Source organism: Vitis riparia, chromosome 18 (genome assembly GCF_004353265.1).
Source record: "Vitis riparia cultivar Riparia Gloire de Montpellier isolate 1030 chromosome 18, EGFV_Vit.rip_1.0, whole genome shotgun sequence".
NCBI classification, from domain to species: domain Eukaryota; kingdom Viridiplantae; phylum Streptophyta; class Magnoliopsida; order Vitales; family Vitaceae; genus Vitis; species Vitis riparia.
In genome coordinates this window covers 37,551,945-37,578,544 of record NC_048448.1, presented here as the reverse complement: position 1 = coordinate 37,578,544, position 26,600 = coordinate 37,551,945, and the positions used below count along the sequence as shown (strand labels likewise).

The 26,600-nt window shown below is 34.3% G+C and overlaps 2 protein-coding genes across 5 annotated transcripts; one reads left to right on the top strand and one right to left on the bottom strand.

Annotated features, from left to right (window-relative positions):
* The first annotated feature begins 1,566 nt into the window (after positions 1-1,566).
* Positions 1,567-19,383, top strand: LOC117906745 (dynamin-2A-like). The gene is made up of 22 exons (XM_034819917.1): positions 1,567-2,057; positions 6,309-6,359; positions 6,461-6,581; positions 7,649-7,741; positions 8,250-8,311; positions 8,867-8,984; positions 9,063-9,405; positions 10,235-10,382; positions 11,298-11,399; positions 11,499-11,618; positions 12,829-12,912; positions 13,042-13,169; positions 13,576-13,660; positions 13,882-14,020; positions 14,715-14,791; positions 14,944-15,000; positions 16,487-16,634; positions 16,741-16,901; positions 17,200-17,313; positions 17,401-17,468; positions 17,724-17,899; positions 18,632-19,383. Exons 1-22 carry the CDS (start codon positions 1,908-1,910, stop codon positions 18,880-18,882), a joined length of 2,796 nt encoding a protein of 931 aa, XP_034675808.1. The 5' UTR covers positions 1,567-1,907; the 3' UTR covers positions 18,883-19,383.
* Positions 19,384-20,814: 1,431 nt separating this feature from the next.
* Positions 20,815-26,332, bottom strand: LOC117907944 (SUN domain-containing protein 4-like). 4 transcript variants are annotated; one of them, XM_034821628.1, is made up of 5 exons: positions 26,207-26,332; positions 24,905-25,125; positions 22,679-23,943; positions 22,503-22,588; positions 20,815-21,106 (listed from the first exon to the last, which is right to left on the bottom strand). In XM_034821628.1, exons 2-5 carry the CDS (start codon positions 25,062-25,064, stop codon positions 20,857-20,859), a joined length of 1,761 nt encoding a protein of 586 aa, XP_034677519.1. In that variant the 5' UTR covers positions 25,065-25,125; positions 26,207-26,332; the 3' UTR covers positions 20,815-20,856. The 4 variants fall into 4 exon arrangements, with proteins under 4 accessions (XP_034677519.1, XP_034677520.1, XP_034677521.1 ...); XM_034821629.1 differs by lacking the exon at positions 26,207-26,332 and adding an exon at positions 25,999-26,122; XM_034821630.1 differs by lacking the exon at positions 26,207-26,332 and adding an exon at positions 25,517-25,945.
* Between the last annotated feature and the right edge of the window lie 268 nt (positions 26,333-26,600).

Genomic DNA, 26,600 nt, shown 5'->3' with positions numbered 1-26,600 from the left:
TTTTCTTCACATATTCGATATTAAAACCTTAGAAGTTTGTCATTTTGCAAATAGAGGTTAAAAAAAAAAAAAATACTTCATTGAAAATTACAACTATGTTAAATCTATATCACATGTCTAGTAGAAAGTTATATTATTCCATATCATCACAAAAGGGTAATGCATGAAGAGAAAAATAATTGTTAGTGAACCAAAGGAAAATGATTATAGGCAAAAAAGAGTTGAAAAAGGAACTTGATATTATCAATGGACCATCACCATATATGATTAAGATTATTTTATTTTATTTTATCTTCTTAGTAGGAAATAATTATTTATGTTATTTCCCATTAGGCCTCCACTTGGGTTTCATCCCCTCTTTCATTGTATCTTTTTCCATCAATTATTGGAAAGAGGCATTTACACGATCACCTCTCCCTATATCAATTCGCCTACTAAAACTAGTTCTATAAAGTAATTACCAATTTTTAAGACTGTATTTCATAATGTTTTTATTTAAAGTATTTTTAATAAAAGAGTTTTTTTTTTTATAATTATTTTTAAAATAATCATATAGCATTTTTTTTATAGTATGCCATATAACACAAAAAAAAAAAAAAAGAGAGAGAAATAATTGCTTCTAAGTAATTATACATGGATGAAGCTTTTAAAAATATATTAAACACATCATTTGTATAACGAAACAGTTTTAAATCTCTTAAACAAAAAAAAACATCTTCTCCATTTGAATTGCAAGGTTGCAACTCGTTTCTATGAAACTAGAATAGTTAATAATTAGTGATCAATCATACAACGATGAAATCATTATCCGACCTTATACAAATCATTCCCCATATTATGACAGCTGACCATACTCAAAGTTGTTATCTTAATTATATAAATGAAAATGCTCAAAACACGACTAGTGATTGGAGTGATATGATGGGTAACAAGTCAACAAGATAGTCATGAGAAAACTGTACTCAAATATGTAATTAGATTTACTCATTTAACTCTTATGAGTAACTTAAAGATAGTTGGATAATGTTTTTAAAAAACACTTTTTTAAAATAATTAAATATTTAATAAAATTTAAATAATGCTTTTAAAAAATTAAACATGTAGAGATAACTTAAAACACTTCCAAATACTCGTCAATGCAATCTTAATATATTATCATTTTTCGTGACCTTTTTAAGTTAATTAATAAAATATGGTAATAATAAATGAAAAATCCATTAACCCATCCGCGTTTTCTCCATGTACAACGTCAAAATTAGTTCCTTTTTACTATTAAAGAAATTATGTAAGACTAAAAACAGCTGCTCATAAATTTTAGAACGTTAGCGAAAAAGGATAAAAAGGAAAAAGAAAATAATAAAGAAAAAGCCAAAATATATGAACGTTTAAACACTATACATTCTTTTGGTATGAGCTTGGGCTTGGGGCTATAGACTTGGATACCATTTCCTTAACGACAAAGGAAAATCAGTGAAACCAAAACCAATAAAGAACAGAGAGTTGAAAAAGAGAATTTAAAAAAAAAAAAAAGGAAAGGAAAAAAATCAAAACGAGTTAGACAAAAATACATTGAATTCAAAACGCGAGAGAGTGGAACAAACATTCAAATCAAGAGAGAGAGAAGGAGAGGAGAGAGAGGGGGCTTCTTCGTTTACGTTTAACTTTTTTTCTCCCGGAACCTCTCGATTCTCTGAATCTCAAAGTCTCCCAATCTCTCGCGCCTCGATCCACGCAGATCTCCGATTTCTGCTATTGTTTTTTTTTTTTTTTGTTTGTCTTCGTTGAATTTTCAACCTAGGGTTTTGATTTTGTCTGTTCCGGTTGTTGCTTCGATCTCCTCGATCTCGGTTTCGAATTCACCCAGGGTTTGATCGATTGTTGGATTGTTTGATTGTTTGGTTGATCTCATGGAGGCGATCGACGAGCTCGTGCAGCTGTCAGAGTCTATGCGCCAGGCCGCGGCGCTGCTGGCGGATGAAGATGTGGACGAGAATTCGAGTTCCAGTTCTTCTCGCAGGGGTTCGACTTTTCTTAACGTTGTTGCTCTTGGAAATGTCGTAAGTTAATCTGTCCGTTGGTAGTATCTGTCTGGACTGTGGATTTGTATTTGTGGATGTTATTATTGATTTAGTGTGATTTTATTTTGGTGGTTGAATTTTGATTTATGTATTCGGAGTGATGGATCTTTGGATCTGGCTATTTTTTGGTTGTTGATGGCGTTGGTATTCAATGGGATTAAGTTCTGAAAAAGAGAGATGTTTTTAGCTCTATTTGGTTGTTTGAAAAATGGGGGGAATGGAATTTAGAATCTTATGTTTTATGTTGTATTGGTTTCGGATACAAAAACTAAGGTGGAGAAAAGAAGAAAAAGTCATCTCATTATATGAGAAGTTGAGTTCTAAATAAATTAAAATCTAGGATTCAAAACTTTCATCTACTTTATTTTTTCATTTCCTTAATGTTAAGGACAGGGGAAGAATGCGTTTTTGGTATGTGAGAACGGTTAAAGGTGAGAAAGAAAACGTTGTTTGCATTATACTCCGTTAACTTCTTGACACTAGCTTTTGGACGAACAATGGAATTTGAATCTATAAATTGTGTTCTCCCTAGGGTTTAGGGTAAAATGATAGGACTTTTGTGTTTTTTTTTTTTCCTTGTTTCTCAAATTTCCATTCCTATATGTTCTTTAAGCATTTTGTAATTTTATTTGATGCTCCTCATGGTTGGACCAAGTGGCAAGGGGTAAGAGTGGGGATATGGGGGTTCCATGCTTGTTTGAATTAGCCAAAAAAATGTTACCTAAAAATTTGATAAAGTTCTAGTTGATGAACCTTGAGAGGGATGCTTTAAACATAAAGGCTTATGGTTAAGCAGGACTAACACATGATTTTATATGGAGTATTGGAGCAATTTCATGACTAGAAGTAGAAATCAGGATGTATTGGAAATCAATGGAAAAGAGATGGCCAAAGGTGGCCTGTTACGTTGGACAGATTGTCTAGAAGGGTGGGTTGTTTGGGACTTTGCTCGTACAATTAGAGAGTAGGATGAATGAAAGGTAAGAATCTTCTTAGACCACTATGAGGCCACTGATGGGTTTGGACACAAGATTTTAGTCGGGTAGATGTTCAAATTTCCATTCGTCTATGTTCTTTATGCATGTGGTGCTTTTACTTGAAGCCCCTCATGTTGGATCAAGAGGCAAGAGATAAGAGTGGGGATATGGTTCCATGCTTGTTTGAATTAGCCAAAAAAACATTACCTAAAAATTTGATAAAGTTCTAGTTGATGAACCTTGAGATGGATGTTTTAGAACATAAAGGCTTATGGTTAAGCAGGATTAATGCATGTATTTATGTGGAGTATTGGACCTTAATTTCACGACTAGAAGTAGAAATCAGGATGTATTGGAAATCAATGGAAAAGAGATGCCCAAATGTGCCCATTTTTGTTACATTGGACAGATTGCCTGTCAGGGTGGGTAATTTGGGACTTTGCTCATACAATTAGAGAGTAGGATGAATGAAGTGGAGAACTGCGTCTGAGAGTAACTGGTAATTGAATGTCTATCTAGTTAAAGGGAAGAATCTTTTATCAAAAAAAGGGGAAGAATCTTCTTAGACCAATATGAGGCCACCAGTGGGTCTGGACACAAGATTTTAGTTAGGTAATCACTAAATTGTTCAAGATATGAATGTATCCAATGTGAATGCGTTGAAATGGATTGACAGAAATGCAAGAAATGATAGAGTTGTGGTGATGATCTTGATACAATTTATTCCTTGAACTGAGAAAGGTAATCCACACACACACACGCACACACACACACATATTGAAATGAAAAAAATATACGAAAAGCCCTAACTGAAGGTGCACCAAAGAACATTGGCCTGCCAAAGAACCCACATATTATTTCCAAAAAGTAATAGTTTGAAGATTAGGAGAGGAGGAAGATATGAAGTGAACTCCTACTTCATTGTGAGCCAACAATAGGATGTAGGGGCCTTCTTGATACCTTCTTCCCATCCTTGTCATCAGAATTCCCCTCTGTGTTAGTCTGGGATATAACAAGTGCCTTCTGAGTTGAATCAGTAGAGTACCATATAACACTTGCGCTTTATGCTTAGCTAAACTGGGTTAGAAGCTGGAGTCATTTATTGGAATCTACGTTCATAGTTCATCATATGGCCTTATTGTCCTACATACTGTTGTTCCTAGTCAGCTTTACTATAGATGTAGGAAGGTTAGAGGAGAGGAATTATTCATCAGACTAGCCATATTGTTGGCCTGACAAGATTAGATGTAGGAGTCCCGTTTTTAATTATTTTTCACCTATCATGATGACTACCTTTTTCCTCTCAATTAACTTGGATCTGAGAAAGGCCTTGTAAGTAAAAAAAGCCATAGCTTGGATGGTTGCTTGTGGCAAGCTTCAAAGAAAGAGATGCCTAAAGCCTTTTTTCTGTAACATGTCTGTTTTGTGACTAAGAGAGTTCATCATTTGCTCATAGATTGCCTGGGGCATTTTTCACTTAGTGGTTAGTGATTACTAGAAAAAGATAAAAGCATTTTCCATTTGGAAAAATTTATTCAAGCAAGCCTTAGTATGCCCTCTTTCACATTTCTGCTATTTTGGAAGGTTTTATTGCTGCATTTTTTGATGATTAGGAAAAGGCATCATGAAACCTTTCCATTTAGGGGGTGTTTGGTACATGGGAATAGGGAGTGGGAATAGACATCTCATTCCTTTTCTCCCTTATTCCTATGTTTGGATAAATGTTAAGAAGGCGGAAATGAAATAAAAAATTATTCCGGCAGAAATCAAATCCAACTTATGAGTCGGATTTGCATTCATTAAAAGTAGGTGGTATTCTGATTCATTAAACCTATTTGATAATATAAAATAACCTAAATTACTATTTTACCCTCTTATCTTGTTATTCAAACCCGATGTTTATCTTCTTTGTAAAGGTAGAGATCCATTCATCATCCACTTCTTATCTTCTTTGCAAAGCTAGAGACCTACTCATCATCCAATTCTCTGCAACAAGTGATTCTTCCAAATTGAATCAATTAAACCTGCCACGATATTTAAAAAAAAAAAAAATCAATTTCTAATTTATAGGGTTTTGGATGTTCATTTTGATTGTTGGATCTAGGATTCGTCATTGTTTGCTGCAACTAGGTTCTGCAAACTCTCTTCTACATCTTCGATCAGGTTTACCTTATTTTCTCTTTCTTCTTCTACTTCTTTATACATGTTTCTTCTTCTCTATGAATCGATTAATTTTTTTTTTTTATTAATTTATGTTTGGAATCTTTGATGTTTCTTTATCTTGTATTAATGGAAATTTTTTAAGGTTAGGGATTTTATCGGATATGATACTTGTTGAAAATTAGAATAAATTTGAATTCTTTTACTTCCTCTTTTGAAAATAGGAAAAACATTTGCTAGCTTTGAGAATTTAAATATTATAATAAATAATTTTTTTTTGAAAAATATAATTTTATAACTACTTAAGCATGACAAATTATTCAAATTTTTAATAAAAATAATAATTGAATATTTGTGCATTAGGGTTATACAATTTTTTATGGTTAATTTTTTATTTATTGAGTATATATATATTTTTTAGTCTTATTATTTAATAACAAAAACCTCTCAAATTTTATTTTTTTTAAAATAAAAGTAAAAATAAAAAAATATTTTAAATTATATGTAAGGATATTATTGTAAATTTATTTCTTTTTCATTTCCATTCCTATTATTGTCAAACATTGGAATGGAAACAAATAATCATTCCAATCTTGCATTCCTAAGTTCATCCAAATGCTAGAAATGAAATCATCAAATTCATTCCATTCCACTAAAAAATAGGAAAGGAAACAAAATATTATTTTCATTCCCTATTCCGACGTACCAAACACCCCCTTAAAGGTTATTGTTTCATCAGGTAGAAAGAATTTTAGAACTTCCGTGAATGAGCTTCATGAGATTTACTCCATTTTGTGTGGACTTAAAGTCTTTTCTCTCTTGATGGTTTGTTTCACTACTGAATCCTCAATCACGATAATGGTCCCCAAGAATTTTTATCAGCTGACTAGGAGGTGTGAGAGCCTAATTAAGGTAGTATGGCTTGATCATGTGGTACTTGTTTTATGAGTGTTGAAATTGATTAATTGAATTGCTGAATGGATCTTATTTTTCTGTTTTTTGCTTCTTAAGTATGCTTGTATTATGCAACAGTAGTTTTTGGTTCTATGAAGATCCTGATAGTTTTTTCCCTGTTTCTGCACTAATTACTTAGGGTGCTGGTAAATCTGCAGTTTTGAACAGTTTGATTGGACATCCTGTTTTGGTAAGTTACATTACTTTGTGTGATTTTGCACATCTTTACTCATGGGAATTGATTAAAGTTTTTTTGTTTATCCTGACATTTCTTTCCTTTTTTTCATCCAGCCTACTGGAGAAAATGGTGCTACTCGGGCTCCAATATGTATTGATTTACAAAAGGATGGTTCCTTAAGCAGCAAGTCGATCATCTTACAAATTGACAACAAATCTCAACAAGTTTCTGCAAGTTAGTACTTTTAATAAACTCCATGTAACCTTTGTCTTCAGGGGCTTAGTGATTTAACATGGCTTATTTTTTCATTGAACCTTAGTATGAGAAATCTTCACTGGTCTTATGATGACATAATGGAATTCTGATTAATTTTTTTTTTTCATTATTAAAACTTACAAAAAAAGAAAAACCATGAATTTTAAGCACAAGCAAAGGATGAGAAATCCTTCCAAAAATACAAAGGATGATAAAAAAAAGGGAATACCTAACAAAAGGAGTAAGATAGCTATACAAATCAAGGATCAAACTAGAAACTGTACATAGTATGCCAACAATATGCAACTCAAAGGAGTAAAAAATCCCTTACAAAAGGAACCATTTGGTTGGCTCCACGTTCTGTCTAATTGATCCGAAATATCATTAACTGAACATAGGGACCAAGAGAAGGAACAACCAAAGGTGCTAGGTAGATCTAGGATTCAAAGAAGCCACATGTTGTATTTCCAAACCTTGGCTTGTGACAACCCTCCAAAGGAGCTAAAATCTCTATCTCAGCCAATCCCTCTCAAACTGGTTTAGAGAAGGCTTTCAATACTTTATTATGGTGATCCCAAATCACACCTCAAATTCCTAGCTGGCTGGGGTTACTTAGAGCAAACCTATCAAAGTGTAACTTAATCAAACCCATTGAATTGAATTTCATTATTTATAGTTATTTCCAAGTTTCCTTTAGGTTAACTTTATGATATTGGTATCACTTATGTAGTGATTTGAGAAAAGTTGACCATGCGATAAAAATATAATACTATTTTCTGCTTGTTTGAAAAATTAGGGACAATAAGAATGTTTAAGTGCATGAAGTTAAGGTGTTAAAGGCTGTTAGATTTGAAGGCAAAAGCATACTGACATAGAAGGTCAGGCATATAGCCAGTAGCATGAGGGGAGATTTCTGAATTTGCACCATGGTTGAGTTTAATAATTAGCTTTCCATTTGGATGCATTCTTGATTTATGAAGAACCTTGAAAATGCATTATTGGATTGTTATGGTTGTTATTTAACTTCTCTGTTTGTCTTATTGCAGGTGCTCTTCGACATTCTCTCCAGGACAGGCTGAGTAAGGGTGCCTCAGGCAAGAGCCGAGATGAAATATATTTGAAGCTACGGACAAGTACAGGTTGGTAATATTGGATGGTTTGGAGTCTTTTCTTATTAATCATTGGATAGATGTGTGGGTTCTATAGCTTAGTTTTCTGAGAGATTGCATTATTATCAAATTGGAATTGTATATAAACTTTTGTAAGTATTGCATTAATAGCATTTACTTATCTTAGGGATATACATGAAAATTGGAAATGCAAGTATATGGAGTTACCTTCTGTGGAAGCATGTGCAATTAGAGTAACATAACTACAACTAGATAGTTTAGTAACAAGAATTATTGTCTGGTAAGCCCTGAATGCTGATATGGTCCTTTGCATTGCTTGCCTTATATAGACTGGAAAAAAGTTTTAGCAACGTGCACATGTAGGCAGTCTATTGTTGATTGCATTTTCTTTCTTAAAAAAATGATTACAAGTTAACTTCAACTTTAGTTTGAGATCATTGGCTTTTTACATATAATTTTTAGTTTGTTCATTTTGGTCTAGTTCTTTAATTTCTAATCTAACACGATTTATTCACAGCACCTCCTCTGAAACTGGTTGATTTGCCTGGATTGGATCAACGGATTATGGATGAGACATTGGTAAGTGGTGGCTATTGTTCTATTCCACATCACAATTTAGAGATTTATGTATGGCTGAGCATTTACGTAAGACGGACAAAAGTCTAATGTCTCACATCAGTTGATTACCAACGTTGGTTGGACGTTATATGTGGGACTAATACCCCCATTAGCTTAAGCTTTTGGGAGTGTATGTGGTCCCATATCATTTGGTATTAGAGTGAGTTTTGGCCAAGCTCACCTTGTGCTTGCTGATGTGGGCTTCAACAATTGAGTGAGGGTGTCTGATGTAGGACAAACGGAAGTCCAATGTTCTACATTAGTTAATTACCAGTATTGGTTGGGCCTTATGTGTGGGGCTACCTCTACCCCCCATTAGCTTAAGTTTTTGGGAGTGGATGTGGTCTCAATTTATATTAGGCATCAGTTTATCAGTTTATCTTATTGATTTCTCTTTAGTATTCTTGGTGATATGATTATCTAGTCTACTTATTGTATATGATGGATGCTAAATTTGTATGCTCAAAGCCATAAATAATAGTGTTAATAATGCTTTGGCTGGTCCTCTTGTTTTAGGTGAGTGACTATGCTCAGCACAATGATGCCATTTTGCTGGTTATTGTACCTGCTGCCCAGGCACCCGAAATTGCTTCATCTCGAGCTCTCAAAATTGCCAAGGAATATGATGGAGATGGTAATCTCAATATTTTTTAAAATGAGTTTTCTATTCATTTTTTTTTCTTATCTAATTAATTAATTTATTTGTATGTAGGTACAAGAACAATCGGTGTAATTAGTAAAATAGATCAAGCTGCATCAGACCAGAAAATCCTTGCTGCTGTTCAGGCTCTCCTGTTAAATCAGGGTCCTAGAAGTACATCTGAAATGCCATGGGTTGCTTTAATTGGGCAATCTGTTTCAATTGCCTCTGCACAGTCTGGATCTGTTGGTTCTGAGAACTCTTTAGAAACTGCTTGGAGGGCTGAGAGTGAGAGTCTTAAATCCATACTGACTGGAGCCCCTCAAAGTAAGCTTGGCAGAATAGCTTTAGTGGATGCCCTGGCTCAGCAAATACGCAGTCGTATGAAAGTCCGACTTCCAAACCTCCTTTCTGGGTACATGTTTTTGAGAAATTGTTCAATATATATTTTTTTCTTTTGTCTTTTCTACTGGTTCTCTTCTTTTTTCTTTTCATGTAATGTCCCTTTCCGTCATTTTTTTTTTACTGAAATATGGTTACTTTGTATGATAAAAGCATTGCCTCTATATAGTTTATTTTTTTAAAAAACAATTTTTAAATAATGGATTTAGGATGTAAGATAAGTGACTAAAAATTTCTTCATAGACATCTTTTCAAAGACAATGTTCACCAAGCGATTTTGTGTTTTAAAATATGTAAAAATGATAAAACAAATTTTCTAACTTACTGAAATATGGTTACTTTGTATGATAAAAGCATTGCCTCTATATAGTTTATTTTTTTAAAAAACAATTTTTAAATAATGGATTTAGGATGTAAGATAAGTGACTGAAAATTTCTTCATAGACATCTTTTCAAAGACAATGTTCACCAAGCGATTTTGTGTTTTAAAATATGTAAAAATGATAAAACAAATTTTCTAACTTACTGAAGCTGTAAGTTGGTAATCATATTTGCCTCTCTTGTACAATAGTATTTTCTGATTCAAGTTCTGTGAGTATTTGCATTGTAGAGTGCTGCTCACATCCCACTTGACCCATTGCATCGGATAGGTTTTCATTTGTTAACAATTCCATATCTCAGTGTACTACTACAACTTTGATATGATACCTCATTTCTAATCAGTTGGTCATAAACTTCTTCTGATACCACAGCTCAGGAACACATATAGATTTTTCGTCTCCGGACTATGACAGTTATTCTCCTTGAGTTCCTAATATCTCCATTTCTTTACCCTTCTGTAGGTTACAAGGAAAGTCCCAAATAGTTGGGGATGAGTTAGCAAGGCTTGGTGAACAAATGGTCCATAGTTCTGAAGGCACTAGGGCTATAGCTTTGGAACTTTGCCGTGAATTTGAGGATAAGTTCCTCCTGCACATTGCAGGGGGTGAGGTGAGTCAATTTTTTAATGTGTGCACATTCTCTTGCAAATACTAATATTGTTATATGCAAAACTAGGGAAGAATATACCTCCTTACTGCCAAAAATGCTCATACAAATCTGTTAATGGATATTAAAATGAAAGAGGTTAGAAAATGTATAGATGAGATGATCTTTGGTTTTCAGAGTATGAAATGAAGAAAATTGCCCATCAGAAAAAAAAAAAGAAAAGAAAAAGAGAGAAAAAAGAAGAAGAAGGAAGGTGGTTTTCAGAGAATTCTGCTATTGCAAAGGAATGCTTGGTTAGAACAAATACCCCATTTTCTCAGTATCGTTCAGTCAAAAATTGAGAAGGAATGAACAGTTTAGGAGTAGTGGCGCATAGATTGTATTTTTATATCACATGTTTTGGGATTTCTCAGATGTATGTGAAAAAGAGTGGTAGCATTGTTGTAACTATGAAAGCATATATCTCTTTCTTCTGTTTTTGCATGGAATATGGTTTTGAGCTGCCATGTTTATATCACATATTTTGGGATTTCTCAGATGGATGTCAAAAGTGTTTTTGCATTTTTTTTTTTTTGATAACCTGTTTTAATAAGAATGAGATTGAAAAAAAGAGGGAGGCAGATGAGCAGGTTAGCCTCTTTTTTGTAACTCTGCCTGACTAGAAAATTTCTGACCTTGAGTTTCTAGGATTATGAGAAATTGAATTAGTCATGGTGGGAATTTGAATCATTCTCACAGTATTATAAACTGCTCAATGGCATTCATAGCACGCCACTGTCCTATCATTCTCATAGTATGATAAACCCTGCAATGGAATTCAATATCATAATTCTTTCCTATCCTGTACTTATAGTTATAGCAATATTTAGTGCTATGATTATTCGTTCTTAAATTTTATATGTTACATTTACGTGGCAGGGTGCTGGTTGGAAGGTTGTAGCCAGTTTTGAGGGGAATTTTCCTAACAGGATCAAGCAGCTCCCTTTAGACAGGCATTTTGACATCAACAATGTCAAAAGGGTATCTATCATTGTGTTGTTCGGTCTCAATTTTATACTATATTTTGGATTATTTTTGAGGTCTAATTACTTTGAGTGATTTTCCCCCATTTGGTCACAGATTGTGTTAGAAGCTGATGGTTATCAACCATATCTTATATCTCCTGAGAAAGGTTTGAGATCGTTAATAAAAGGTGTCTTGGAGCTTGCAAAAGAGCCATCACGGCTTTGTGTTGATGAGGTAAGGATAATTATTCATAAGTTCTGAGTTTCCCCTTCTTTTGAAGAATGGATTTGAATAGCCTTGCAGAGTTGCTTTTGATATTTCAGATGCTTTGCTGCTTCTGCCTTCTTTGTGTAAATGTTCAGTCTTCATGCTCCTCTTTGATACCATAATTCAAATTTCACCCCTGATAACTTGATGATACTGCCACAACCCTCTTTGTTCTAGAAAAACTATAGCCATTCTGGAGGGGTAATTTGACAACTTTTTTTTCTTTTTTTAATTGAAAACAAACATATTCATTACATTGAATGGAAAATAAAAGTTGGATGTATAAACCTTCTGGAATGTGCAAGCTAATCAGAGAATAGAAATGTATGCACAAACTATAAGCAGAAAAAGAATATGCGCACATTACAAATGCTCTATGCAATTAGGGAGGAAAGAAGCCTCCAATAGAATAAACTAACTGGTTTGCTCCTTGTTTGGGTAATTGTTCTAGCTTGATTAGCTGAGCAAAGGAACCCAAGATAAGAGCATCCCATTTTGTGAAAACAATCATTTAACTTCTATGAGCCTCTCTTCTAACAGGCGGCCTAAGAAATAACAACAGAAAAATCTCTTTCTAAATTGAGGTTGGATTGACACAAATATTTACCCTGTAAGCCCCCTAGTAATGTTAGTATCTTTGCCTTTGGTAGCTAAACCCAGTACAGCAGGTTTAGATAAGCCCTTTGTACTGCACCATAGCTTGTATTCCTAATTGTTTAGGATTACCTAAAGAATGACCTTTAAAATTTAACTTAATGGAGGTAACCAATCATACATAGTCTTCCCAGGTGATCTCTTGGAGGAGCAAACATTTTTCCTATCTAGCAATAGAAAGTTCAAAGAAGTACTTGCAAAAGGATAAGTGACAGATGCTCAAAAGGAGGACGAGGAGTAAATTATTTCAAGTAGCCTCCATGGACCTCCATCTATCCTCAAAGATACTAGCATTTCTCTCTGCAGTTTTACCAATGAATCTTTCATTCTTTATTTCGCCACCACCTTTTTTACCGTCGTATGTATTTCCAAATAGGAAACCCTATACATACTTTTAATGATACTCAAACCTTTGCCTAATACTTGACTTTTCCCTTTGTTATTTGATGTCTATGTGGCCCATTGAATGGAATTCTTTAACCACCTGCTGTGTTTGTTGCATATTGATGACTATGAAACATAGGTGCACCGTGTCCTGGTAGATGTAGTTTCTGCTGCTGCAAATGCTACGCCAGGTCTGGGGAGATATCCTCCTTTCAAGAGAGAGGTATATTTTCTTTGATTGCGCACCTGTTCTTGTGCTGGCAGTATTTATTTATATATTCAGGATTGTGCGTAATTTTAATCCTTCATACCTAAAAAATCTATTTGATTTTTTATTTTTTATTTTTATTAGGTCGTGGCAATTGCAACTGCTGCACTAGATGTGTTCAAGAATGAAGCTAAGAAAATGGTGGTTGCCCTAGTGGATATGGAGCGAGCTTTTGTGCCCCCTCAACACTTCATTCGTTTGGTGCAAAGAAGGTACTGGGAATATGATATAAGCCTATATTTTGGATCCATTGTCAACAAGTAGAAACTTTTGAGCTATTATTGTTACTGTTTCAGTAAACTAAAAAAAAAACATTCTTAGGCCATATCTATGTTTTAGACTGTCGAACTTAAAAATCATAGAGTAGCCATTTCATGTTTACAAATTTAATACATCCTATTTGATGGATTTTCACCTCATGTTTAGGAATTAAAAATACCTTGTTTGATGGATTTATTCATCTCTCTCTCTCTCTCCATCTCGCCATCTCTTCCTGGTTTGCCATTGTCATATGCTGCTGTTTACATGTATGCTATAATGCCAGTGATCTCAATATATTGAGTGGCTTATGTTTGCCTACGGTTTATCTATTTGATTTATGTGCTTAATTTATATTAGGATGGAGAGACAGCGACGGGAAGAAGAGCTGAAGAACCGATCCTCAAAAAAAGGACATGAGGCAGAGCAATCGATTTTGAATAGGGTATAATATTTTTCTCTAATCCAAATATGAGTAAGAATTATTTTAAAAATATTGCTGAGTTACCAAAGTTGCATGAGTGGTCATCTTGTTATGATGCAGTTCTTTTCTTTGTATAAATCATCGTAGTTTGATGGAGTTAATGCCTCCTTTCTCTTAGTTCCTTTCCAATCATTTGTCAAAAATAATCCCCTTCTTACTGTCTACTATGGCCTTATACTTAGGCAACTAGTCCTCAAACTGGTGGTCAGCAATCCGGAGGAAGTTTGAAATCAATGAAGGATAAATCTGGTCAGTCAGAAAAAGAAACACAAGAGGGCTCAGCTTTGAAGATAGCTGGTCCTGGTGGTGAGATCACAGCAGGTATGCTTCTGTACAGCTCAGTATTAGGCTAGTAATTTTACTGATAGTGAGTTGCTTTTGTCTCTACTTTTGAGGATCCTCAGTTCAGTGTTTTGTGGGGTGTGTGTGTTTCCCTATATAATGGCTAGACCCCTCTTAGGATTGTGTTAATTTTTATAGCATCAAAGATCCCAAAAAGCAATAACATTTGGGGATGTAACATTTCCTTAAATGGTAGTATGTTTCTATATGGTAGCTTCAGCTTTTGAGGAAAAATTTTCTAGTTACAGAGGTTCTAAGTCATTTCTATACCTTTCCTTTTTGGTCATGTTTAAGTTTTCTTTGATTGGTATTTCCTTATTTGTTTGTCAATTGAAATGATCTGTGTGGGCTGAGCACATGGATACCTTTTTGATATTTGTTGTGGTTGTCGTATCTGTACAGGCATGTGCAGAACTTGATGCTTACTGGTACAACTATATATTTCTAAGGAATATAATATAAAATAGAATCTGTTTTGATAATTTACAATCTGTGTGTATGAACTTCTAGCCAATTCTTGAATCTGTTATATCACGTTATCAAGCTTCCAAGGATATCTGAAGTCACCCTTACATGTATAATGGCATGTATTGTGCATCTTCTCTTGTATCAACATCTCTCTCTCTCTCTCTCTCTCTCTCTCTCTCCAACCTTTTACTTTATACATATACAGGCTTTCTATTGAAGAAAAGTGAAAAAACTAATGGATGGAGCAGGCGATGGTTTGTTTTAAATGAAAAGACTGGCAAGGTTAGTAAAGTATCAGTTCATCACTGGATGTACCCTTTTTGTATTCTTTCATTGGTTGTTTGCACCATTTTTGTCTCCATCAAATGTATCATTGAATTTTAAAATGACAGAGTGCCGTATTTCATCAATATGGTTGTCTTTTTGTTTCACAGCTTGGTTACACCAAAAAGCAAGAGGAAAGGCATTTCCGTGGTGTCATCACTTTAGAGGTATGGATTGCAATAAATACCAATAACCAGAATTTTTTGTTCTGTTGTGGCCAAAATTTTAACCATTGTAAATATTGAAAGCAAAGTTGGGTTTATATTGGATGCTAATATATCTGAGTGTGTATGCCCACTCCATTTTTTTTTGAATTATAACAAGTGAATGTTTTCTACAGCTTTTTTCTTGATTGCTCTTTGGAAATTTAATTTTTTAAAGTAGTATCTAGGATAGAAAAGTTTCGGAAATGACCTTACTTGAATATTCTTGAAGAGTTGACCATCATTTTGGACTTTTTGTATCATCTCTGTTTGTTTCTTGAAAATAGTGGCACTCTTGTGTAATTGTTGTTTACATTTCATAGTTTCTTGATTCAAGTGTGCACAACTGCTTGCTCCCTGCCAAAATGATTTTGAAGGAAAAGTTTCTTCCTCAAGTGTTTTGATTTGGTTGAGAGCTCACGATGAGGTGAACATCAATTCAATGCTTTGAGATTCAAGAGAAAGGAAACCTCTCTCTCTGGATATTTGCTTTTTGTGCAAAATGAGTGACAAGACTGTTTGCCTCTTTTTCTTGCATTCTTCTTTCATCATCACACTATGTCATAAAAAGTGGTACATTGCAATGAGAAATCCTTTCATAAAGTATTTCTTATAGCTAAGAAACTAACAGTGGGTGGATCGTTTTGAATTTCATTTTAGTGGTTCCATTAGTTAAGGAAATTAGGGTCATTATTGGTACTCTCTATTTTCTTATTGTATTTATATACATATTTTTTTGATAAATTTCTTATTGTATTTACACACACACACACACACACACACACACACACACACACACACACACATATATATATTTTGTTTGTTTGTTTTCATTTTGGTTTTTCCCTTTTTTAAAGGTTTGCTTTGGCCTATGTTGGGACTTTAACCTAGAACCTCTCACATCCCCACCTCAACCACTTTCCTTTATTCCTATACATCTTACCATACTAAAATTTATTTTTATACTAAAATTAGTTATGAGCCATGGCACCAAGCTGGAACCTTGAAAGGTTATGAACCATGGAACCAGGTTGGTTCCTTGAAAAGTTTACTAGATACCGGAGAACCTTTTCCTTTATATTTATCTACGTGCACAAATTTGAGACTTGTCCCTATTTTAAACAGGCAAATAGGCTCCTAAACGTTTTTGAAAATTGGGTCATAACCTTTTTTTTTTTTGATAAATTGGGTCATAACCTTCCTTATCCAAACACTAGGCATGGATGGAAAACCAATTGTGATACACTGTATGCTGGATTTTGTTTTCAGTAGGAGTGTTTTAAATAATTTTGATTTATTTTACATTGCCTTTGTGACTACCATGTTTTGATAAGAATAATTATATTATGACCATAAAAATGCATTCTTGCTATAGAGTGGATTATTATTAAAATTTTGGATTTCTGTGCAAGTTATTGAACATGCCTCATTTCATTTATGTGCCGTGCAGGAATGTAACGTAGAAGAGGTTTCAGATGAGGAAGAACCTCCCCGAAAAAGTTCAAAGGATAAGAAGGCCAATGGGCCTGATTCAGGAAAGAACACCAGTCTTGTTTTCAAGATAACGAGCAAGGTTCCATATAAAACAGTTTTGAAAGGTTTGTTCTTGTCCTAGTTCATTGTGCTCTACTTAGGTGGATAGTCCTCTGGTTTTTGTTTTGACTTACAATTTTAAATAAAACAAATTTTTAATTAATCTTGCAGCCCACAGTGCTGTGGTGCTTAAGGCAGAGAGTATGGCAGATAAAGTTGAATGGGTAAACAAGATAAGCAGTGTTATTCAACCTTCCAAAGGGGGTCAAATGAAAGGGGCATCCACTGAAGGTGGTCTTACCATGCGGCAAAGTCTTTCTGATGGTTCCCTGGTGAGTTTTTCACTTGTGCCTTCTGCCTGCTGTCTCTTGTAGTGTATATGCTTCGGCTTTGTGAATTGTGTTTAAATGCTAAAATCTCTTGAAAATTTAATGACACTTGTGCCTGATGCGATTCTAGTTATTGGTAGATTAACTTTTGAAATTTCTTTAGTTTGGGACTGCTGTTTATCTTTTGGACATTGAAGCTCCTATTGACATTTTTTTTTTTAAAATTATGCCTTAAATAAGCAATTTAGTTCCCCTATATTATGGTTCCTTGTATGATTGTTGATCTGAAATTGCTTTTCAGGATACAATGGTCCGAAGACCTGCCGACCCAGAAGAAGAACTTCGATGGATGTCTCAAGAAGTGCGTGGCTATGTTGAAGCGGTTTTAAACAGTCTGGCTGCTAATGTCCCTAAAGTAAGCACTTGTCCCTGAATTCTCATTTTTGCATCTTTACATCTGGTCACTTACAAATGCTTGAATATGTGGTCGATTGGTTGGCAGGCAGTTGTTCTTTGCCAAGTTGAGAAAGCTAAGGAAGACATGCTAAATCAGTTGTACAGCTCAATCAGGTAAAGAGATATTCCCATATAAATAAACAATCCATACACAAACTCATCCTTTACTTTTTATTTGTATAATGTAAAGGTGGAATTTGATCCTAGTCAGTACCATGCACTAGCAGGCCTGAGAGTCATTTTTTCTGCTCTCCCCTCTATGCCAATGGCATGAATTCTCTTTGTGTATGCAATGATTGATCAAATGAAGTTCTTTATTATAACTGTCCTAGGAAATATATCATGTCTCCTTTCTGTTTGTCTGGACAGCGCACAAAGCACAGCAAGGATCGAAGAGCTCCTTCTAGAGGATCAGAATGTAAAGCGTAGGAGGGAGCGCTACCAGAAGCAGTCCTCCCTCCTTTCAAAACTAACTCGCCAACTCAGCATTCATGACAATCGGGCAGCTGCTGCCTCTAGCTGGTCAAATGGTGTTGGTGGAGCAGGTATGAAATGGGAAGTATATGAAGTTTATGCCTCCATTGCCTCTTTTTAAACACAAATTCCTAGCTCTCTCTTTGCTAATTTCTGCATCAAGTCCAAGAATTTCAAACTATTATTAGGATAAGGAAGAAAACACTGACTTTTTTTTGTCTTCGGTTTGATAAAACTTGTATACAAATGTGGCTGATTTCAGAATAGATCAGAACACACAGGGATCAATGAATTAATGCTCGCTCTTACTGCTTTTGGAAACATATACAGAGAAACTGTTTTTGGAAAACATAATCAAACAAGTCTCTTGGCTTGAAGAACTTTATTCTCAATTCTAGAAAAAAATGAATTTTGTAAAATGAATGGTATCTTTTTGTGTTTTTGGATGCTGATGAGTTCAACGAGGACGGCTTTTGCTAGGAACTTTAGGTCCATTTAATAGGAAGATAGGGTTTGGCTTGAACATCTAATCATGATTGTAGCTATTGGACCTAGGATATCTTGATCTGTTCGAACTTAGTCATTTCTTTTTACTCTTACAACTAATATTAGGGAAGCAAATCTAGCTATCATTTTCAAGTTAGTACAATTATGTTAAAAGTTTCATTTTTTCCCTTTCTCATTATGCTTTTCAAATTTCCGTGTCTTTTCCTTTTTCATTTTACGAACTCTCCATTTCACTGTGGTCCATGGAATCCCCCTATTTGAAATTCTGAAAAATTTGGTTTTTACTTCATTTGCAGAAAGCAGCCCAAAAACCAGTGGTCCATCCGGTGGTGATGACTGGAGATCAGCATTTGATGCTGCAGCCAATGGACCTGTTGACTACAGCTCTGATTTGTCTCGATCTGGTTCTAATGGTCACAGTCGGCATTACAGTGACCCAGCACAGAATGGTGATGTCAGCTCCGGCTCAAACTCCAGCCGCCGTACTCCCAACCGGCGGCCGCCAGCACCACCCCCGTCAGGTTCCTCAGGTTACAAATTTTTTTAGAAGTCGGACCAATCAAATTGACCATTCATATATTCAACACATTCCTTGTGGCCAAAGATCTGCTCTTTGCACTTCATGATCCCAGCATTTGGCCAAAGCTCAGATTCTATTGCAGAATCTACAGAGAGTAAAACAGGGTGCTTGTGTACATAAAAAGGCTACAGTCCCATAATATCAGTTTTTTTTACGACGTGCCCACATTGGATTCAAGGCATACTTGAAATCCATTTATCATTATATTCCTCTATTCAATATTTTTCTTTTGGAGGTTTTCTTTTCTATTTTGGGGTTTCACTCATTTTTGGAAGCTAGAGATGTAATTTGCATGTATTCCATTCTCATTTCTGTAACATTTGGATTATGGCCTCTTTGAAGGCGGGACACACCCATATTACCACTTAAAAGTCCCTTGTTTTGGTACTCAGAAACCAATTACTTAATGGTTGTTACCCTTTGGGGGTTCAGATTCTTAGTGTGATGATGATAATCTCATTTATTTTCTGACCGCTCGTTTTATTAGAATCCAAGCTTTATAGCCGTTTGTTTCATGCCATGGAGTGGTTGGTATATTCAGAGTTTCCTTTTTCTATTGATCAGTGTTCAAACAGAACAGGCGGAAGATGAAACAAATGGAGAAAATGTTGAATATTATAAAAATATTGAAGAAAATAATACTATCAATATTTATACAAATGAGAGAAGTCAGGTCTTTTTTTCTGCACATATTTTGCAGCATTGTCCTCAAAGAACTTGGAATGATTTTGAAGGAGGTTGAAAATATTTCATAATGGGAATGATTTTCATTTTTGTAAAAACTAGTATGGTAAATTATTGGTATGATAAATTTCTGAAAATCAATATAAAAAAAATAGAAAAAATCACATTTTTATTATATATTTATGTTTTTAAAAAATCAAAACATTTTTGTACTTGAGTTAATTTCATGGGGTTTAGTATAAGACAATTTGCTTCAAATTTCATTAATTAACATTCTTATAAATATTTCATTTTAAAAATAAAAATTTATTTTTAATTTTTCTTTTGGTAAATGTGTTTAATAACCAAAATGTTTTTATATCAAAAATAAATTTTATAAACAAAATATCTATTAAGGTACTAACGGAATAAATTTAAAGCCATCAGTGGGTTAATGTATCCCGTTAAACACCAGGAATATAAATAAAATTAAATTTTTTTTAGAATGTGTTTAACAATATTTTTATTTAAAATATTTTTAATAAAAATATTTTATCTAAAAGCATTTTTAATAAAAATCACCTATTAGATATTTCTTTATAAAATATGATTTTTCAACACTACAAATAATTTTTACTATTTTTAGAAGTATTTTCTAAATTTTACCAAACATTTAAAAAAAAAAAACACATTTTAGTTTAAAAACATTTTTTAGAATCACAATCAAATGTACTCTTAAAATGTATTTGACAATAATTTTAATAAACATTTCTAAGCTTTCAAAATATAGGTTTGATAGTAATTTTAAGAAGTGTTTTTAACTTTTCTAATACATGAAAGATAAAATTTTTCAAGTATCAGAAAGTTTAAAAGCGTTTCTTAAAATCATTGTCAAACGAACTCTAATTCTTTAATGACAATTTTTTTTTTTAAATGTTAGAAAGGTTATAAATACTTTCTAGAATCACAATCAAACGGGCTCTTAGTTCATATCTAAACATTAATCCATCCACCTTAAAAGCATTTCCAAAGAAAATACATGTAAATAAAAGCGATGAAACATTAAAACCTTTCATCCAAAATCACGCTCAAAGAGAGACTCCAAACCCACCCCCCAAAGCCCACACTATGGCATAGTTATCAGAAAAATATGATCATTATTCAAGGTACCCATACCATCTTTTGATTCAACCCATGATCCCAGATCATAGTCACATATAATTTTATAAATAAGGCTGAGGAAAATTGATATATAGATATATAAATATATTACCATAATTATAATGACAGGATCACAATAATAATGCTACAGCTCAATAGCAGGAATACCCAGGAAGAGCTCGTCCCACAAAAATTCCTGGATTTATCTGATCTATTATTAACACTCACCGCCATGTAAACACTCAACATCATATCTACCAATAGCCTCGCAAAAGCCCAGAATCCGAAAATTAGGCATATAAGAAACACTGCAATACCCTTATTCTCCATGTGTGTCTGGTCCTCCTGAACCTTTTGGACCTCCGCTCTGCAAGTTAATTCCAACAATTAGCACCCAAAAACACCCACAAACCCGACACCTAACAATAAGCGACAATTTGAGAAAATCAGGAAGTCGTTAGGCTATGTTTGGTTCAGGGAAAGTGTTAAGGAAGCGAGAAGGGAAAATGTTAAAATGATTTGCCTTGGAAGAAGGTGAGGGAGGTCTAGAGAAAGCACATTTTTCATAAATATAGTTTTCTTTTCTTCAAATTTCCATTCACAATCAAATAAGATACAAATTTTATAATTTTTTCCTTACCTTTTTCTTTCCTTCAAACTTTCTAGGAATCAAACATAGCCTTACAAATCATTGATTAAGCAATAATAGTACCAACGTATATTTACAGAAGAAATAGTAAGGGAAGCAGTTCAACACCTAAAGAATTTCTCCTCTTCGTCTCTCTAATGATTTTGAGACAAGCGTTTTATTGAACACAGCATTATATCCTCAAAAGCCTGGGCTTCTCTTATTTTATATGCAAAAACTAATGACAAATTTAAGTTCAAACCTCTTTTAATTGGAATGTTTCACTTCATGCCTCTCAACATCTTTTAAATTTCAAATTCAATGGGACTAAGTGTAAGAGCCTTGTTAGGGGGTTTTCGAGTTTTAAAGCCATTCTTTAGTAGAAACTAGGGTATCCATTTTTTATTAACTTGATAGGATACATGCATATTTTGAAATAAGAATAGATCAACTACACGGTTTTAGACTTTGTCATTTATTTATTTTTAGGGTGGCATTTCCCCCAAACCAAAATATGATGTCTTTGAGCATATTGACATATATCAGAGGATCATTCAAGCTGGTTTTATCCCTAAAAAAATATCCAAGCACTGCACATCTAGAGGCTCAACCTTTATCCCATGTGCTTAGGCATTAGGATATGAGGCTTAATATAACTTCATTTAAAGGAGTGTTTTACGCTGTTGAAGTTCATTGGTTAAGTTACATCATTTCTTTGGAGCATGATTAGAAACTTGGCACTAAAAAGTCTCTCTTGGGCATCAACCCTAGGTAAGAAATTTTATAGAAAAATTAGAATTTAAAGCTCCATAGGAGACAACCCCAACAGAAGAAAGACTAGCAAAAAAAAGATCATTTTGCCTAATTTTGAAAATTATGCACTTCTATGTAATGAAAATTTCCGAGGCCAAAACACCCACATGGTAGCAAAAATCACTTATAATTATAAAGTAAAATATAAAGAAATTTATTCAGATAAGAGGCTTATAAATTTTCTTATCCAAGAAATTAACCCCCCCCAAAAATTAAAAAATAAAAATAAAAATAAAAAGCTGTAAGGTCATCAGGCAAACTCATATTATAAAATATAATAGAGTAAATGATGAGATGTATATGGTGAGGGAAGGAAACTGACCTGAGAAGAGCATTGTCCTTGAGTAGATTATCCAACTGTAGGGAAACAAGGGATTTCCATGACATAAGATCACTGACATCTTTGGTCTGCAAGAGCATGAGACATTGTAGGAGTTAAAAATCAACCATCATAAAGAAATAAAGCAATTAAAAATGAAAAGGTAGTGAGTTACATACAATAATCTCCTTGCTATCAAGGAAGTTCCTTATGTCTGATCTTATATTCTCCAGAAGAACATCTTTCTCCTCAATTTCTTTGTCAAATTCTTTGAAAATGTTACCATATCTGGAGTTCAAATCCTCCAGGTATCGCTCCAAAACAGACAAACTTAAATCAAGTGATTGAACTTTTTGCATCAGTATCTTAAGAACAGTGTCCCCAGGCATCCTTCCAACCTGTTGATGACGAATTTCTTCAACTGGATCTGGCATGTTACTTTTAATAGCTTCAGGTTTGTCAAGTAGAGGGTCAGATTCTGTTTCACTAACAGGTTTCTGATACAGATTATTACCCTCAGTGGGCTCCGGCTGGGAGGGAATTGACTTTTTCTCAGCAGTAATTTCCTCAGGTACAAATGGATTATCTTGAACAGAGATCAAATCCTCCAGCATTCGCTCAACAGCATCCACTCCATATACTTCCACAACACTCAGTGTGCAATAGAATTCTGTACCATGATGGCTCAGTAGATTTAACTTTAGATATCTCACCCATTTTGGCTCGTGAAGAGCAAACCTCTGAGCATGCTTCACATTTGCAGCAGTAAAATTCCCAAGCTTGACCCACTCATCTGTTGGAAAAACCGAACTGCCCAGCAACTCAAAATCTTTTGGATTAGAAGAGTAATGCTCAAAATTTGCAATTTCAATAGTATCCACCAAGGTTTCTTCTGAAAGTTCAATAACGACAAATTTCTCTTCAGCAGAACAGGGATTTCTAAGGTACTTGTCCTTGTCTTTGCCTAAAATATTTGAAGCACCCTTTGCTTCCTTGTTAGAAGCCAAGACCTTCGCTCCCTTTGAAGCTGAAGCATAATTGTAATCTGCACCCCCAGGCTCTACTCTATGTATGACGTTTCCAGCCTGACCAGTTACAGATTTACTTTTATAACTAATTGCCTTGCTCTTGAATTCATCAAGGCCCGGTGGCACAGCACGGGATAGCCTGTCATTCTTTGGGGTATCCTTTTCGGATTTTACATCTGAACTGGATTTCTCCACCTCAGATCCCTCCTCAACAGGCAACGTAGATTTTACATTTCCTTTGCTATGTAATTCATTGGTGAAATCCTTAGTTTCAGCATCATTTCTGGAACCTTCATAAGAATTGTCAGAATTGGTTTCTATCAAAGAATGTTCATCAACAGAACAAGAGCCTAGATTAAGGCCCTGCTTTGCTTCATCCCAAGTTGATATGCCAGTGAGAGGCATGCCAGATCCATCTAAAACCATGCAAAGAGCAGAGAGTGGCTAGTAAGAAAAGAATGCATACAGATATTAAATTCTTAAAAATTAAGATATTGTCTTCCTAAAATAAGACTAACATTTAAAAATGGTGCATTCTAGAAACGCCCAAAGATTCACTTAAATCCAAAGAAAAGATATAGAGTAGCTAGTGAGAGAAGATATGTACACATGGTGAATTCCAAAGCAAGACCAATTTTATGTATCATGGAGTATGTTCTTTTTTTTTTGGGGGGGGGGGGGGGACAGATACTTGCTCTTTCCTTTTTTGTTTTTGGTACATGGAAGCTCCACATCCCCCTCCAATGTCTTGCCACTTGAGCCAGGCTCAGTAGCTTCATGGAAAAATAAGACAGAAGATGTAAAGTTCTCGAAACACAGAGTACTTGTGTTAGTTCAAGCATGTCAGCTGACAGAAAAAACTACTTTAGATCCAATCTTCTACTATGTGTGGCATCTGGGAGCAATATTTAGGTCTGTTTGAAATTTGAATCCTATTTCTCAGAAACAGTTAAGCTCTTCTCATAATCATGCCTACAGAATAGTTAAGCCTGATTGGTGAATCACAACAACTAGTCCTCATAATTGAGAAGCAATCACTCAAGCAGTACTTCTATTCACTATCAAACTGATCCAAACACAGTATTGACTGGTTTTATGAATTTGATGAACTGATCAAACTTGTCTACAACATAGTGATGATCAATGTGAGAGATGTAACAATAATCTTATATGTGAAAATGCTAAGCACAGGCATTGAATTTGATTGCCTAAATACTGTTACAACTTAGAAGCAGCATAGAAACTCAAAACGTATAAATCTATATAAATCATCCAATACAACATTATAAAGAGAAGCTTGGGTTCAATTGGTATATATATTCAAACAATTTTCCAGAATTCAATATTAACACAAAGGAAATTCAAATGGAGACTCACCTTGGTATCCATCACCATGACTGATCCATAAGCTCAAAAGGAAGACAAGGCCCCACAACACAAAGACCAAAGACAATGAAACCTTATACAACCGACTCCGGCCAATGATAGCTTTCTCTAAAGCTCTTCGTTGCAGAAGAGCTCTACGTGATCTCTGCATCGTACATCAATTCATACTACTGCTGAACCAGAGCAGGTAAAAGAATGAGAAACACCTCCACCTACACCAAACAAGACAAAGGACTCAGCCTTTATTTCGTAATTCCAACATGTATGATATATAATATACTCCATAAAAATAACCCAAAAACTAGAAGTTCCTTGGTTGCAAATTAAGCTCTAATCCAGGTCAAATTCAGTACATTGAAATGGGCATTCAAGCATACATGTAATGGATATCCTTTTCACACACACACACACACACACACACACAAAAGTATCTACTCTTTGAATGAAGGAAAATACTGCTAAAATTCAAATGCATATATGTAAAGGGTATATTTGAATATTACCAAAAAGACATTCTAAATATACAGAAATGGGCATGTTCTCCACATAATATAAAATGCATTTGGTATGTCATTGAAGCTAAAGACTTTTGAATCTGCTTACACAAGCAATAAAGAAAACATTTCCCGAGAAAATACAAGTATGTAGCTTATGAATGAAGCTCAGATCCACACCCAATTCAGGGGATTTCAAATGGGTATTTTTCAATGCAAGCAAATTCACCCTTTGTTCACAAGAAACACTGTTTCACCAAGATTGATGGTAAAATGACTCAAATTGACCACTTTACTTCCATTACAGACATTCATTTTAGGTGTGATTGGCTTCTGCGAAATGCAAGAAAAACAAAAAGAAAATCAATTCAGTCTCCAAACCCATCATATTCTTTCTCGACTTGGAACACAACACACCCATATCCTTCCCCCAACGAATCTCCCGAATTGAATCGACAACCCCAACACCACCAAACAAAAAGAAATTTAAAAAATAATTCTTTTCTTTTTCTTTCCTTTTCCTTTCCTTTCTTCCCTCAATTTTCCCAGCACCCAAACACAACATAAATCAACAATTCAAAGATTACCCACCTCCGAAAACCCAAAATTCTCATATGAACTGAATTCTGTAGAGGAAAAGAAACAGATCTCAATCGCAGAGAATCCGACACAAGCGTCAACAATCTAACAACAGATCTAATAAAAATGAAAAAAAAAAAACCAATGCCCTTTCCTTAAAAAACCATAAATTAATAAAAAATTACTCCAAATTTTTTTTAAAAAAACAATCCATCACCACCTGAACGACTGTACACAGAAAGCATTGGGATCGCCAAAAATGACTCAAGGAATTTTCGAGATGAGCAGCAAAGGAGGACTGAAACGACGTAGTTTCGAGAAATGTTCCGCGTTTGCTTGCCGCTTTGAGGGCTTTAGGCTTTTGAATATGTATTTAGTTTCATATAGTTTTTATTATTATAATTCAATTAGTTGTCACTCCACCAACGGCTCATTTTTTTCTTAATAAGTTAATAAAAAGATAAGATGAAACAATTTCTCTCTCTAAAATTTTTTGAAATCTTTCCACTATTGTCTTGGTGGAGTTGACTTGGGCTCTTTCCTTTCTTACCACCCTAAGGAAAATAAAGGTAAAGGGATTTTTTTTTTTTTTTTACATAATATTTAAATTTAAT

Coding starts and splice junctions, on each gene's coding strand:
- LOC117906745 (XM_034819917.1), top strand. CDS start 1,908: ATGGAGGCGATCGACGAGCTCGTGCAGCTGTCAGAGTCTATGCGCCAG. Junction 2,058..6,308: donor TTGTTGCTCTTGGAAATGTC/GTAAGTTAATCT, acceptor CTAATTACTTAG/GGTGCTGGTAAATCTGCAGT. Junction 10,383..11,297: donor TGCACATTGCAGGGGGTGAG/GTGAGTCAATTT, acceptor TTTACGTGGCAG/GGTGCTGGTTGGAAGGTTGT.
- LOC117907944 (XM_034821628.1), bottom strand. CDS start 25,064: ATGCAGAGATCACGTAGAGCTCTTCTGCAACGAAGAGCTTTAGAGAAA. Junction 23,944..24,904: donor TCATGGTGATGGATACCAAG/GTGAGTCTCCAT, acceptor GCATGGTTTTAG/ATGGATCTGGCATGCCTCTC. Junction 22,589..22,678: donor TTGATAGCAAGGAGATTATT/GTATGTAACTCA, acceptor ATGCTCTTGCAG/ACCAAAGATGTCAGTGATCT.